The following is a 13,027-nucleotide window of genomic DNA, read 5'->3' as shown; positions in this document are numbered from 1 at the left end:
TAAACATTGTCCAATTGTCTAATTGTATAATGACTAAATTGATACCATGTTTAAGGAAAAATTTTGTAAACTATTTTTAAGTAGGTAAACTAAAGAGTTAAAATGTTACGTTTGTATTAATTCCTTAAAAATCGAATGTAAATTGATTTGTCAATCTCAACCTAGTCTTAAGGTATCTATCTCTAACTAAAAATTGTGAATTAGAATTTTCACTCTATATATTGTATTAAAAAAGAAATTTATTTTATTTAAGAAGATTATCAATTTACTATGCACCCATAGACATCAATATGACACCAATTTGAGTATAGTTTATTGAATAAAGACACTGATTCTAGTGATATTTATCATCGTCCTATAATTTGGTGGGACAATATTCATTCTAGATCTCGAACTTTGACGGAGCATGCTTGGAATTTATTTTCATAATTGGGTAGTTTTATTTTCTACACTTGTTTTATTTTTTATTTTGTTGTCATCATTCTTGTTCACATTTGTGCTGCATTTTTACCGTCGGACTTCTTCGATTCTACGGTGCATTAATTTTATACTGTAAGATCAATTTTTTTCCTTACAATATACGAAACCTTTGTACTTTTTTTACAGCATACACAACCAGCTTTGTAAAATAATAATAATAATAAATAAATAAAAATAAAAACATTATTTACAATCTCAAATATGGATCCCAACTCGACCATGTTGAACTACAAAATTTTAATATGATTTTTATATTTTATACTTTTTAGAATATAACACATAGAAGGATATTGATGTCTTAATGTATTCAACTATGCTGATGACCTTAACTTAATGATAATTAACACACGTCTTTGTTCAGAAATGATAAGTTTGAATCTCCAATCCCCACTTGTTTGTACTAGTGTATTACCACGTGCAACGCACGTAAATTTTTTTTAATTCTAAGGTAATTTAATAATTTCACGTAAAATATTTTAAGTATAATTATTTTTAAAAATAATTAAGATTAATTTTTATATATATTTATTATTATTGACAGCTAATTACTAATAATAAAATGTACTATTTATAGTTATTTTTTAAATATACTATTTATAATTAATTGTTAATGATATATTTTGTAAATAAATAAATTAAAAGTAAAGGAAAAAATTATATATTAATAAAATAGTAAATAGGTATTTTAATATTTTTATTTTTAAATTATTTCAACCTTATTTTATTTTTTTAATATTTTGTTTGTTTATTAAATATTTGTTTAGAGCTGATATTTTGTTATAAATATAAATTATTTTATTGATTTAATTTTATATTATAATTAAAATTATTAAAGAAAAATTCTTCAAATTATATTATTAGAAAATAAAATGACCAAAAGTTTTATATTCCACCTTTTAAGATTCTATACAGATTATTGTTTATATTTAATTTATTAATTAAACATTTTTTATGTATGGACTTCTATGATTGTTTTTTTTTTCAACAATGAGAACATGAACTTGTAATTATCTATATTTTAAATAAATATTCTAAATAAAATTGCTCAAAAAATGAAACATTCCAAATAAAAAAAATACACTAAACAATAAAAAACATCAGTAACAAAAAGAAAAATCCAAATCCTAAACTAAATAAAATTGCTAAAAAAAAAACATTCCAAATAAAAAATACACTAATTAGAAAAATAACAATAGTAACAAAAAAAAATCCAAATAATTACTATACACTCATCTTTAGAGTAAATATGCTCATTCTTGAAGATTGCTTGACATATACTATTATTCAACTTTGTACAAATCCAGTATTCGAGATATGTAGATTCAATATATGCCTCCCTTGCAACTTGATGAATATGTTACAAATATCTCGAGATGTTTTAATGATTGAATCATATTTGAGAGATGTTTGAAGGAACTAAGAATAAAAAATATTGAAACTTGTGAAAAACATGTAGAAGAAAGCCTATTTTTATAGTAGTAGAAGATAAAACGTTACAAAAGCTTTTCAAATTCTAAAACTCTTGAAATTCTAGTATGAATTTTAATTAAAGAAAAAATTAATTTTATTTATATTCCATGTATTTATAGTATGGATAATTAATAATTAATTTAATATTTGTAATAATTGATATAATTTGTAATTTGTAAATTTAGTAAAAGGTAAAAGTGTCCAAAAATGTTTTTCCTGCGTCTACCTTTTTAATATAGCATAGATATAGATTAAAAAAAAAACTATGCTCAATATGATTTATGCATTGAAAATGGGATAAAATAAGTATAATATTTAAATATAAAAAAAGTTTCATTTTACACAATAAAAGATTCTTCTTAACACTTCTTCAAACTAAAAGTTAGCAAATTGATGAAATTTAGAGAATAGGGCAAAATTTTGATTTTAAGTCTGAGCGGTTTCTGTGTTGTTCGAAGCAGATTTATCAGTTATGGCTTATAGTTCTTCCATCAAAGAGATTCTGGGTGAACTGAAGAAGGAGTCGTACATCCCTTTACTTTCGAAGCTAATCGGCGAGTCCAAGTTCGTCCAGAACAATCCACCGGAGGACCTGATTCCTGAAGAGGACAGGATCGTTAATCACGTTATCGAAGTTCTCGATCCTCACAGTTCGAGGAATGGCGGACCGTTGGTGATAAACCATGTGAGCCACGTTCCTGGCCGTGGAAGTCTGATCGTGGAGTATCCGGGCACTGTGCCTGGAAAAGTAGTTTCATTCGTCGGAAGTCACATGGACGTCGTCCCTGCTGATCCTGCCACTTGGGTATTGTTTTTTCCATCTTGAATCTCCTTACCATTCTTTTAGGGTTTATGTAACTCCTCTCTACGTTTATTGCAACTTCAACTTCAACTTCAGTCCTCTACTGTGTCTAATGAAGTTTAAACTCATTTAGGGATCAATAGCGAATTTGATTGAAGTTGCCCCTGTTGTTCATAGTTTATCATAGTTCTTTTATCTTCAACCTATTGCTTGCCTTTTAGGATATCTTAAAAGGCTAAATATATATGACAGATACTTGTAGTAGAAATAGACCCATGAAAATGCACCATTTCAGAAAGTTATACTGACCGGGTGTGTAGGAAAGTATTTGTCCCATATATATTTTAATCCTTTTAACGTTTGAATGTCTTTTCAGTTTAGTATACCCTTTTCGTCCGTGGATGTTGAATGTGGCTGTTTAGGGAAACTTAGTTGTTATGAATTTAGTGGGTTGGCATCCATTTGGAGTAGGAATTAAGCCAGGTAGGATAGGAAAAGTCGAAATTTCTGCTAAATTTGGAGGAAGAACTAGAAAATTTCCTCTCTTAAATGGCTTAATTCATTTTCTAAATTGACGTCGATTCACTAAGTATCGTGTCCGGTTAATTTACTATCAGTTGTATTTAGCAACCACTAACAAAAAGGGTATAATTAGATTAAGGTTTAAATGTAAGGGACTAAATTGCTAGACTCCTGGCATTGTTTTGCCAAAGGGTGTTTCTGTTTATGTAATTTAATGTCCAGGATTCAGGTTAACCCAAACAAAATTAAGGATTAGAATTCTATCTACTCGTGGATATGATATTCATATAAAAATCACTGTTATATGCAGAAATTTTGTCCTTTCTCATTGAGTGTTGAGGGGGATCAACTTCGGGGTCGTGGGACTACTGACTGCCTGGGACATGTTGCCCTTCTTACTGAACTCCTGAAGAAGCTTGCAGAAACAAAACTACAGTTGAAGTCCTCTATTGTTGTTATATTTATTGCCTCTGAAGAGAATAATTCAATCCCAGGCGTTGGAGTAGAACAACTTGCGGAAAAAGGATACTTTGATAAGTTAAAAGGAGGGCCTTTGTAAGTGATTCCTTTTCTTTCCCAATAAGATCTTGATATGATATTTTTTTTGTTATTTGTTTGTGAGTGTTCGAGCCATCTTACACACACTTCAACTAATTTCTCAAGTTCTCTGCGTAGGGTTTTAATATTCTAAGCTGTGTATATTTCGTTTCCTACATAGATATTGGATTGATACAGCAGATTCACAACCTTGTATTGGTACTGGGGGTTCGATACCTTGGACACTTGTAATGAAAGGAAAACTTTTCCACAGTGGTTTGCCACACCAGGTAAAATGATATATATTGTATTTCGTGTGCCATTTAGTTAACTAAAAGTGAGGTTTTCTCTTGCATTTTGATGTAGAAATTTAGTAATTTAGAAAATTTTTAGTTGTTGAATCGATAAAACTGAAGGTTAGAATATGAAAGGACACATTTGAGATCTTTCTACCTATGATATGGAAGCTTCCTAATCTGTAGGATTGTAGTTTTATGCAAGTGTGAACTTAAATTTGAAATCCCATCCTGAATATTGATATTAATGAAGTTACAAGGTGTCAAACTAGGGGAAGCCCTTTTCCATTATAAACTTCACTAGTAAACTTTTACTTCAATATAAACCATAAGGACTACTGAAAGCAAAGGTTTCCATTTTTTTTTTTTTATAATTTGAAATTTAAATTTGCCTTTGATTTTAGACTACCTAGATAACTTGCCCATTAATAATCGTGCATAATTGATCTAACAAAATTTAGTTGATGTGAGTGTTGTTCTCTAATAACATAAAACTTGAATGTTTATACTCATAATTTATGCCAATTGATTAATATTTTTTTAGCTCAAGGTGACACAATTGCCTATCTCTCTTGTATACAGGCTATTAATGCTATGGAGCTAGCTATGGAAGCTCTCAAAGTGATCCAATTGCGCTTTTACGAAGATTTTCCTCCTCATCCTAAGGAAAAGATATATGGATTTGCAACTCCATCAACCATGAAACCAACACAATGGAGTTGTAAGTTCTAAGCCTTCATTAGTTAATTTTGGGTAAAGAAAAATGTTTCTTCATCGTGATCATTTTTTCATCTCAGATCCAGGAGGTGGTAACAATCAAATTCCAGGAGAATGTACTATTTCAGGAGATATCAGGTTAATACAAGTTTGGGACTTTTTATGATTTTAGCTTAAAATTGTCATATAATAATATCCTTAGTTGGTGTCTTCCTTAATCTTACTTTTTTGGTTTCATTTGGCAGGTTAACTCCCTTCTACAAGTAAGTAGTCTCCTCCCTTTCCTAATCAAGCAACATTACTTGGCAACCAAACTACTTACTTATTACCATAGTTTTACATAAGCTTTTATATTATTTTTTTTTTCTTTTGTTGCTCAATATTGGAAATATTAGACACTTTTGTGGATTTAGTCTCTAATATATTCATGTTTTTTCTTCTTAGTGTGAAAGACGTTATTTCAAAAGTCCAAAGCTATGTTGATTATATTAATAAAAACATCGAGAAACTGGATACAAGGGGTCCAGTTTCAAAATATGTCCTACCAGATGGCTACAGGGGAAGGTGTTTTCTCTTTCTCTATCACTTTAACTTCCATGGCATATAAACATAACAATCCATTTCATGAATCCCCCTCCCCAAAAGGAATGATGTTTTATTCAATCAAATTCTAACAAATTTTTTCCGTCAAAAAAATAAAATACTAATACACTGAGTATGACGTAGAAAATCATGTAGGAAATGCATGTTGGATAAATAGTAAATTGCTTTTGACCTACGTGCATCTCCATTCATTTATAGCCACTGCTTTGTTCTTTGGAATATAAAATTTTAGTTTTTTTGCAGTATTGATATCCAATTTGGTAAGGCGATGTCAGGAGTCGCATGTGATCTTGAGTCTCGTGGCTATCAATTTTTATATAAGGCAACAGAGGAAGTTGTGGGACATGTCAAACCTTACTCAATTACAGGGAGTTTGCCACTTATTCGAGACCTTCAGGTGATTCACATGTCCATTTCTCTCCTCCTCCCCCGGCTGGTGTTTTTCGTTCCGATTTGGTTTTCTCATCTTCTTGTTATTTGTAGGATAATGGCTATGATGTTCAGACTGCAGGCTATGGTATGATATTTCTTACAACATGACAAGGTTTTGTTACATAAAGCATGGTTAACTTTCTCTTGATTTTACTTCTGAATGCTCATAATATACATTCAGCTGTTTCATTTGATAACCATTTTTTTTAGTTTTCTGTTTTTGAAATTTAAACTTATAAACAGTACTTGAACGTTCTCTAAATCTAAGCCAAGTTTTGAAAACTAAAACAAAGTAGTTTTTAAAAACTTGTTTTTGTTTTTTAAATTTGACTAAGAAGTCAAATATATCTTAAGAAAAGTGAAAACATGCCAAAGAAATTATATGAAAAAACAGGCCTAATTTTTAAATTTAGAGAATTAAAAACGAAATGGTTATCAAACGAGGTAGGGTTGTGGAGTGGACAAGTCTTTTAACTTGTCAAGTCCATTGGAACCATAAAATATAGAGAGATTTTATTTTAACCCTTTCGAGGAAATCTACATGGGCAAGCATAAAGGGAGTAATTTTGCAATTGCTTTATAGATTGCTGTTTTTGAAGTTCTTATTTAGGATGGAATGCTTTTATGCAGGTTTATTGGTTACATACCATGCAGATAATGAGTACTGTCTTTTTAAAGATATGGACAATGGCTACAAGGTTTTTGCTAGCATCATCTCTCAATTAGAAGAAGATTGTACTTAAAAAACTAATCTGTGATACTACTCTTACTATGGAGTAATAAATAAAACTTGTCTGCAGAGTTTTAAATAAAATTTGTCTGCAGAGTCTGCTTTGTACTCCTGAACGTTTTAATGAAATGCAATACATTTTGTTTTGTAATTGGTAATAAATGTTTTAGTTTTAGATCGTAAATTTACCTAATAATTTGTTAGTTGGAGATCAAGCTCAATCTAACCAAACCCTTGGTTCCAATTGATAATTGCTTTGTTTTAATAGAATCATACAAATGGACTCACATTTTTATGTTTTGATTGAAGTTATAATGCTAATGATACGTCTTAGTTAAAATATATCTAAAAGATTATATATATATATTAGTTCAATAAATATGGAGTAGTGGATAAATCAATAACTGTTTTATTCGTAGTTATGTTTAGATTAGTCTCACCATCCTATATTTATGATGTAATGTAAAGAAAAGAAATAAAATATAAATATAAATGATTATACATAAATATATTACATAAAATATCAATAAAAAGGACTAAGTAAATAAAACGCTAAGACAATGAAATAAAATGTATAGAAATCAAGTTTGTATTATAGGAAAATGGGGAGTCAATGGTGGTCAAGAAATTATTACATTGTAGCAGTTAAAAAGTAAATAAAAAAAGGAAAATTTTCATAAAACTTTCTTTCTTATGATAGTATATTTCAATCGCCGGTAATGTTTTGCATTTAGAAACCGAATCTTGTAACACATAATAATAAAGTGGTATTTCCTTCAATAAATCAGAGTGGCGCAGCGGAAGCGTGGTGGGCCCATAACCCACAGGTCCCAGGATCGAAACCTGGCTCTGATATAGAGTGGCTTCCGAATTTTTTTTTCCTCCATTCCTTTAAATTTTGCCCTTTTCCCCTTTTTTGACGAAAATTTCTTTCTCCTGCGATTCCATCCCTTCGAATTCCTCAATCTCCGGTGACGATGTCGGGTAATTTCAAAATTTCCTTTGTAATTTAGTTGTCGCATGGCCGGAAGAGCGTTAAAAAAAAAAAAACCAATGGGAGTTATTGGGGTTACTCTGTAATTGGGTTTTTGGTCTTCCAATCCATTTTATGGTTGATTTTTCATCTGATTGAAGTAAAAAACGGAAGCTCGATTTCGGTTCTGGAAGAATCTTATTTGGAAAAAGAAAATTTAGGGTTTCAAATTTGATGAAAGGACTGAAGCTGAGAACAAGGAAACTGCAATTGAATAACTACGAATAGTTGGAAACAGACATTTCGTAGTTATTGGGTCTGAATGTCTGTTTTTAATTTTTCGTTGATCCATTGCACAGTTCCCTCGTTTTCAATTTGCAACTAATTGGATGAAAATTTTCAGACCCAATTGCAGTTCGATGCAGTCTCAGTGATCCACTGCACAGTTTCATTTGATGCAGTACGAAATGTCTGTTTCCCAACTCCTCTTGCATATCATGCAAATTACTCTGAAAATAGAAAAATAAACGTTGTTACACAACTGTGATGAGTGATCTGTGTTGGACTTTAGCGAGCTGGTTAGGGAAGTTCTTTCTAGCGAACTGAAACATAGGGAGCTTGACAGGGAAGACCTTTCGATCGAGTTGATGTGGAGTGTGCTGAAGAAATGAGACATGCAAAAATAGGTAGAGTACTCCGACGCGCAAATTGGTCTGAATTCGAATTGGGCAGATCAGCTTCAGACAGAAATTCTATACTTGATTTAGTAGAATGAAAGTGTATTTACAGAGGTTTGAGAGGTAGTTACCCATTCCATCAACTGTAGAACTATTTTTCATGTGAGTGAACTACTATGTGCTCCTGACAGAACCGCATGACGTCAGAGTTTGTCCCGAAGAGTTTGACAATAGATGAGCTTAGGAGCTATTCTCTGGATAAGTTTAGGAGCTCAGCAGTGAAAAAGCTTAGGAGCTCTTTATTCATAAATGAGCTTAAGAGCTCGACCATATCTCTAGTTTATTACCATGGAAATAAAAAATGTATACCACATACTCAATACGATAATAATAAGTAACCATTTGTGAAATTTAACTAAATTTTAGAGGCGAAATTGAAACTAAACTTAAAATATAGGGACCAGATTGAAATTATGCCCGGACAAGAGGGGTACTAAATTCTTAATTTACCCCATTTTTTATTTTTTCTTTATTAGCAAGAGTTTTTATTTAAAACGTACCTCTTATAATTTTCACTGACCAAACCTCACAAATAATTGAATTTGAAAGGGACAGCTTAATTATGGCAAGGCTTTAATTTTTATACATCTTAGAGTTAAAGGAAAAATTGATGGTGCAATTGCAACAACTATCCTACTCTAGAGGTGGTTTATGCAATTTTTCCTAAAACAAATAATTGATGAATGTCCACACTACCATTTAATATTTGACAACTCATCATTTTTTAAAAACAGTTTTTATTTTTACATTTCTCTTTCTTAGTTGTCAAATATTTAATAGTAGAATGGATAAGATTCCTCCTTACTAGTCGAGGGGCTAAGTATTTTCGATTTAATATTGTCAAAAAATAATGATAACTGGGGAATTATCCGTTCCGTGCCGTTTATTTTTATTTTTTTTCAAATTTTTAAAACTCGTAGCTGTTATATTTGTGCCTATATATAATGCGTTTGAGCGGTTTCTTGTTTCCAAATCTCTCTCTGTTGTTCGAAGCACAGCCATGGGTTCCTCTCCTTCCATTAAAGACATTCTCGGTGAACTGGAGAAGGACTCGTACATCCCTTTACTGTCGAAGCTCATCGGCGAGTCCAGGTACGTCCAAAACAATCCACCGGACCTGATTCCTGAAGAGGATAAGGTCATCAATCACGTTCTTGACATTCTCCTTCCTCTCCGCTTCGATAATGGCGGACCCTTGGAGATCTACCATGTGAGCTACTCTCCGGGCCGTGGAAATTTGATTGTGAAGTATCCGGGCACTGAACCTAATAGACTAGTTTCCTTCGTCGGAAGTCACTTGGACGTGGTCACTGCTGATGACAAGGACCCCGTTTGGGTACTGTTTTTCATTTTAATCCTAATAAGTTTTTCGTGACTCCTCTCCGTTTATACTGCTTCTGCAACTTCATTTCGTATGAAGTTTGTGTATGAGCTCATTTAGGGATTGTTTGAGAAATTGATTTGAAGTTGCCTGCCCCTGTTGTTCATAATTTATTAATCCGTGTTCAAATTCCTGTGTTTTGTTATCTTAAACAAATTGAAATTGTTCCTCTTTCTCTTCATTCTTTCTGCTCCTGGTTTTATTTTTAAGCTAGGTACTAGGTACAACGAGTTTTTGCTGTTGTCTTCCATCAGAAACTGAATTTCTCGACTCCTGGCGTTGTTTTGCCAATGGGTGTTTCTGTTTTTGTGATTTTGGCTAACCCAGACAAAATTAAGGATTAAATTTGATTATAAATATATTGATTGTGTTTCAATATGATATTCATATAAAAATTATTCTTGTATATCCATGCAGCAATTTGATCCTTTCTCATTGAGTATTGAGGAGGATAGACTTCAGGGTCGTGGGACTACTGACTGCCTGGGACATGTTGCCCTCCTTACTGAACTCCTCAAGAAGCTTGGAGAAACAAAACCAGAGTTGAAGAGCTCTGTTGTTGTTATATTTATTGCCTCTGAAGAGAATAATTCAATCGCAGGAATTGGAGTTGAACAACTTTGGGCAGATGGACACTTTGATGAGTTAAAAGATGGGCCTCTGTAGGTGACTGATTTTCCTTTCTAATAAGATCTTGAAATGAGGTTTTTTTTTTTCCTTTTATTTTGTAATAATAGCGAGTATCTAGGCCAATTTACGCACACTTCAACTGATTCCACAGGTCATCTACCTAAAATTTTAATATTTTAAGAGGTGAAATTTGGACAGTTGACCAAAAAGCTCTTACTTTTTTCATATGCTCCAATGACCACTGGACAACTCAGGGTAGTTAGATTAGAAATTTAGATATGAGTTGTTTTCCAATTTTGATTGTTGGTACCTTCCCCTGTACATTGCTAAGCTAAGTATATCTGGTTTCCTACCTAGATATTGGATCGATACATCTGATTCACAGCCTTGTATTGGTACTGGCGGTTCGATAACTTGGGAACTTGTAACAACCGGAAAGCTTTTCCATAGTGGTATTCCTGACAAGGTATATTGATATATATTGTATTTTGTATATATTGTATTTTGTGTGCCAGTGTATGCTCACTTAGTCAACTAAAAGTGAGACTTCTCTTGCATTTTGATGGAGAAATTTAGTAATTTGTAAGATTTTGGTCGTGGAATTAAGAAAACTTAATGTTAGAACACGAAAGTACATACATATTTGTAATCTTTCTAGCAGGAAGCTTCTCAATCTACAGGATTGTAGTTTGCTTTGTCCGAATCTTAAATTTGAAATCCAACCCTCCAGGTTAGTACAACTGGAGCTAATCCTTTTGCATGTACAATTGACCAACAAAAATTTGGTTGAACATAAACGGTAAGGATTTTACTGAAAAGAAAGGTTTTGCTAAATGTTCCTTGCATTTGAGATCACCCGGTTAACTTGTCCATTAATAATTGTACAGAATTTATTTGATGTGAGTGTTAATATCTAATAGCATAAGACTTGGATATTTATATGCTTTTAACTTTATGCCAATTGATTAAATTTTGGTGCCTACCTCTTTTTATGCAGGCTATTAATCCTTTGGAGCTCGCTTCGGAAGCTCTAAAAGTGATCCGAACGCGCTTTTATGAAGATTTTCCACGTCGTGAAGAGGAAGTGGCTTATGGATTTTCAGTACCATCAACTATGAAACCAACCGGATGGAGTTGTAAGTTCTGAACCTTCATAGATTTATTTTACGTAGAGAAATATGTTTACTTCTTTATAATCATTTCTTCTTCTTAGATCCGGGAGGTGGTCTTAATCAAATTCCAGGAGAATGTACTATTGTAGGAGATATCAGGTTAATATAAGTTTAAGCTTTGTTACGATTTTAACATAAAAATGACGTATAAAATCTTCAGTCTGTCTTTCTTAATCTTATGTATTTCATGTTGGATTCATCTTGCAGGTTAACTCCTTTCTACGAGTAAGTAGCATACTTCCTTTCCTAATTAAAGAATATAATTCTTGAGCAACCAGATTGCATACCTATTACCATGATTTTAAATAAGTTTTTATATTCCTTTTTCTTCTTTTGTCTCTGTAAATATTTCTTCCAGTGTGAACGATGTTATTACAAAACTCCAAGAATATGTTGAGTACATTAACACACACCTCGAGAGTCTTGATACAAGGGGCCCAGTTTCAAAATATATCCTACCAGATGGCACAAGGGGAAAGTAATTTCTCTTTCTCTATACCTCATAACTTCATGAATCCCCCTCCCAAAAAGGAATGATGTTTTATTCAATCAAATTCTAACAAAAACTTTTTGTTGAAAAGTAAAATTCTAGTACATTAATAACTATAACGTAGAAAATCAAAATGGATTTTAGATAAATAAATAATTACTTTTGACCTATGTGTATTTACATTCATTTATAGCTACCATTTTAGTATTTGGAATATAAAATTTGTGTCTTTTTTTATTTTTTGGCAGACTTGTTATAAAATGTGGTGAACCGATCTCGCGAGTTGCATGTGATCTTAATTCTCGTGGTTACAAAGTTTTATATAATGCAATAGAAGAAGTTATAAGTAGCTCATGTCCACCAATTGACTATAAGAGAGTAGTTCATGTTTATTATAACCCTATGTAAGGTTTCTTATTTAATCAATGTGGGATCCTTAACATGTTGGTGTTGGTGTTTGGCAAATTTCCATTGGAACCATGAAATGTAGAGGGATTTTATTTTAACCCCTTAAGGAAGTATATATGGGAAAGCATAAACAGAGTAATTTTTCTCTATGGATTGCGGGTGATTATGAAGATCTTATCGAATGCTGTAATGGTTTTATGCAGGTTTAACGGATGCATACCATGCTGAAAATGAGTACTGTCTTTATAAGGATATGGCCAATGGCTACAAGGTTTTTGCCAGCATCATCTCTCAATTGGAAGAAGATTGATTATAAATCGTTGTTGTTTTAGAGGTACTATATAAGAGAGTGAATGCAGTATAACTCTGTATTTTCATGCTCACTGCAGAGTAATAAATAAAGCTTATCTGCAGAGTATGCTTTGTAATCTTGAATGATTTTCTGGTTTCATCTGTAATTTGTATTCAATGAAGGCAATGGTAGAGCCATGGCTTGTTTATTTGTTTCCTAATTCTTTACTAATTTTAAAGGACAACCGTCTGATTTTACTATATGTGGTCATAAAAGTTGGTAAGAAATTCATTTTTAGTAACTAACTCCCCTTAGTTTCAAATCTATTCTTTTTTAGCATTTTACTTTTTTATTT

At 31.9% G+C, this 13,027-nt stretch overlaps 2 protein-coding genes and 1 non-coding gene across 4 annotated transcripts; all 3 read left to right on the top strand.

Annotated features, from left to right (window-relative positions):
- Positions 1-2,329: 2,329 nt before the first annotated feature.
- On the top strand, positions 2,330-6,740 carry LOC111025871 (acetylornithine deacetylase-like). The gene is made up of 10 exons (XM_022303766.2): positions 2,330-2,755; positions 3,585-3,829; positions 3,993-4,101; positions 4,690-4,828; positions 4,905-4,962; positions 5,070-5,087; positions 5,269-5,388; positions 5,671-5,824; positions 5,911-5,944; positions 6,490-6,740. Exons 1-10 carry the CDS (start codon positions 2,423-2,425, stop codon positions 6,600-6,602), a joined length of 1,323 nt encoding a protein of 440 aa, XP_022159458.2. The 5' UTR covers positions 2,330-2,422; the 3' UTR covers positions 6,603-6,740.
- A 632-nt stretch (positions 6,741-7,372) lies between these two features.
- TRNAM-CAU (transfer RNA methionine (anticodon CAU)) lies at positions 7,373-7,444 on the top strand. Its single transcript has one exon. It is a non-coding gene; the product is annotated as a tRNA-Met (tRNA).
- A 1,810-nt stretch (positions 7,445-9,254) lies between these two features.
- LOC148211042 (acetylornithine deacetylase-like) lies at positions 9,255-12,886 on the top strand. Of its 2 annotated transcripts, none has more exons than XM_088125862.1 (8): positions 9,255-9,635; positions 10,098-10,342; positions 10,668-10,776; positions 11,308-11,446; positions 11,524-11,581; positions 11,690-11,707; positions 11,841-11,960; positions 12,221-12,556. In XM_088125862.1, the coding sequence occupies exons 1-8, from the start codon at positions 9,300-9,302 to the stop codon at positions 12,378-12,380; spliced, it is 1,185 nt and encodes a 394-aa protein (XP_087981988.1). In that variant the 5' UTR covers positions 9,255-9,299; the 3' UTR covers positions 12,381-12,556. The 2 variants fall into 2 exon arrangements, with proteins under 2 accessions (XP_087981988.1, XP_087981989.1); XM_088125863.1 differs by lacking the exon at positions 12,221-12,556 and adding an exon at positions 12,584-12,886 and having other exon boundaries at positions 9,256-9,635.
- Positions 12,887-13,027: the final 141 nt, after the last annotated feature.

The sequence above is a fragment of the Momordica charantia genome, assembly GCF_013281855.1.
Source record: "Momordica charantia cultivar OHB3-1 chromosome 6 unlocalized genomic scaffold, Mcharantia_2.0 BLBB01000006.1, whole genome shotgun sequence".
NCBI lineage: Eukaryota > Viridiplantae > Streptophyta > Magnoliopsida > Cucurbitales > Cucurbitaceae > Momordica > Momordica charantia.
Note: the sequence above shows the minus strand (reverse complement) of the source record. Positions and strands in the feature narration are given on the sequence as shown.

Coding starts and splice junctions, on each gene's coding strand:
- LOC111025871 (XM_022303766.2), top strand. CDS start 2,423: ATGGCTTATAGTTCTTCCATCAAAGAGATTCTGGGTGAACTGAAGAAG. Junction 4,829..4,904: donor GAAACCAACACAATGGAGTT/GTAAGTTCTAAG, acceptor TTTTCATCTCAG/ATCCAGGAGGTGGTAACAAT. Junction 5,945..6,489: donor TGTTCAGACTGCAGGCTATG/GTATGATATTTC, acceptor GCTTTTATGCAG/GTTTATTGGTTACATACCAT.
- LOC148211042 (XM_088125862.1), top strand. CDS start 9,300: ATGGGTTCCTCTCCTTCCATTAAAGACATTCTCGGTGAACTGGAGAAG. Junction 9,636..10,097: donor ATGACAAGGACCCCGTTTGG/GTACTGTTTTTC, acceptor ATATCCATGCAG/CAATTTGATCCTTTCTCATT. Junction 11,961..12,220: donor CCAGATGGCACAAGGGGAAA/GTAATTTCTCTT, acceptor ATTTTTTGGCAG/ACTTGTTATAAAATGTGGTG.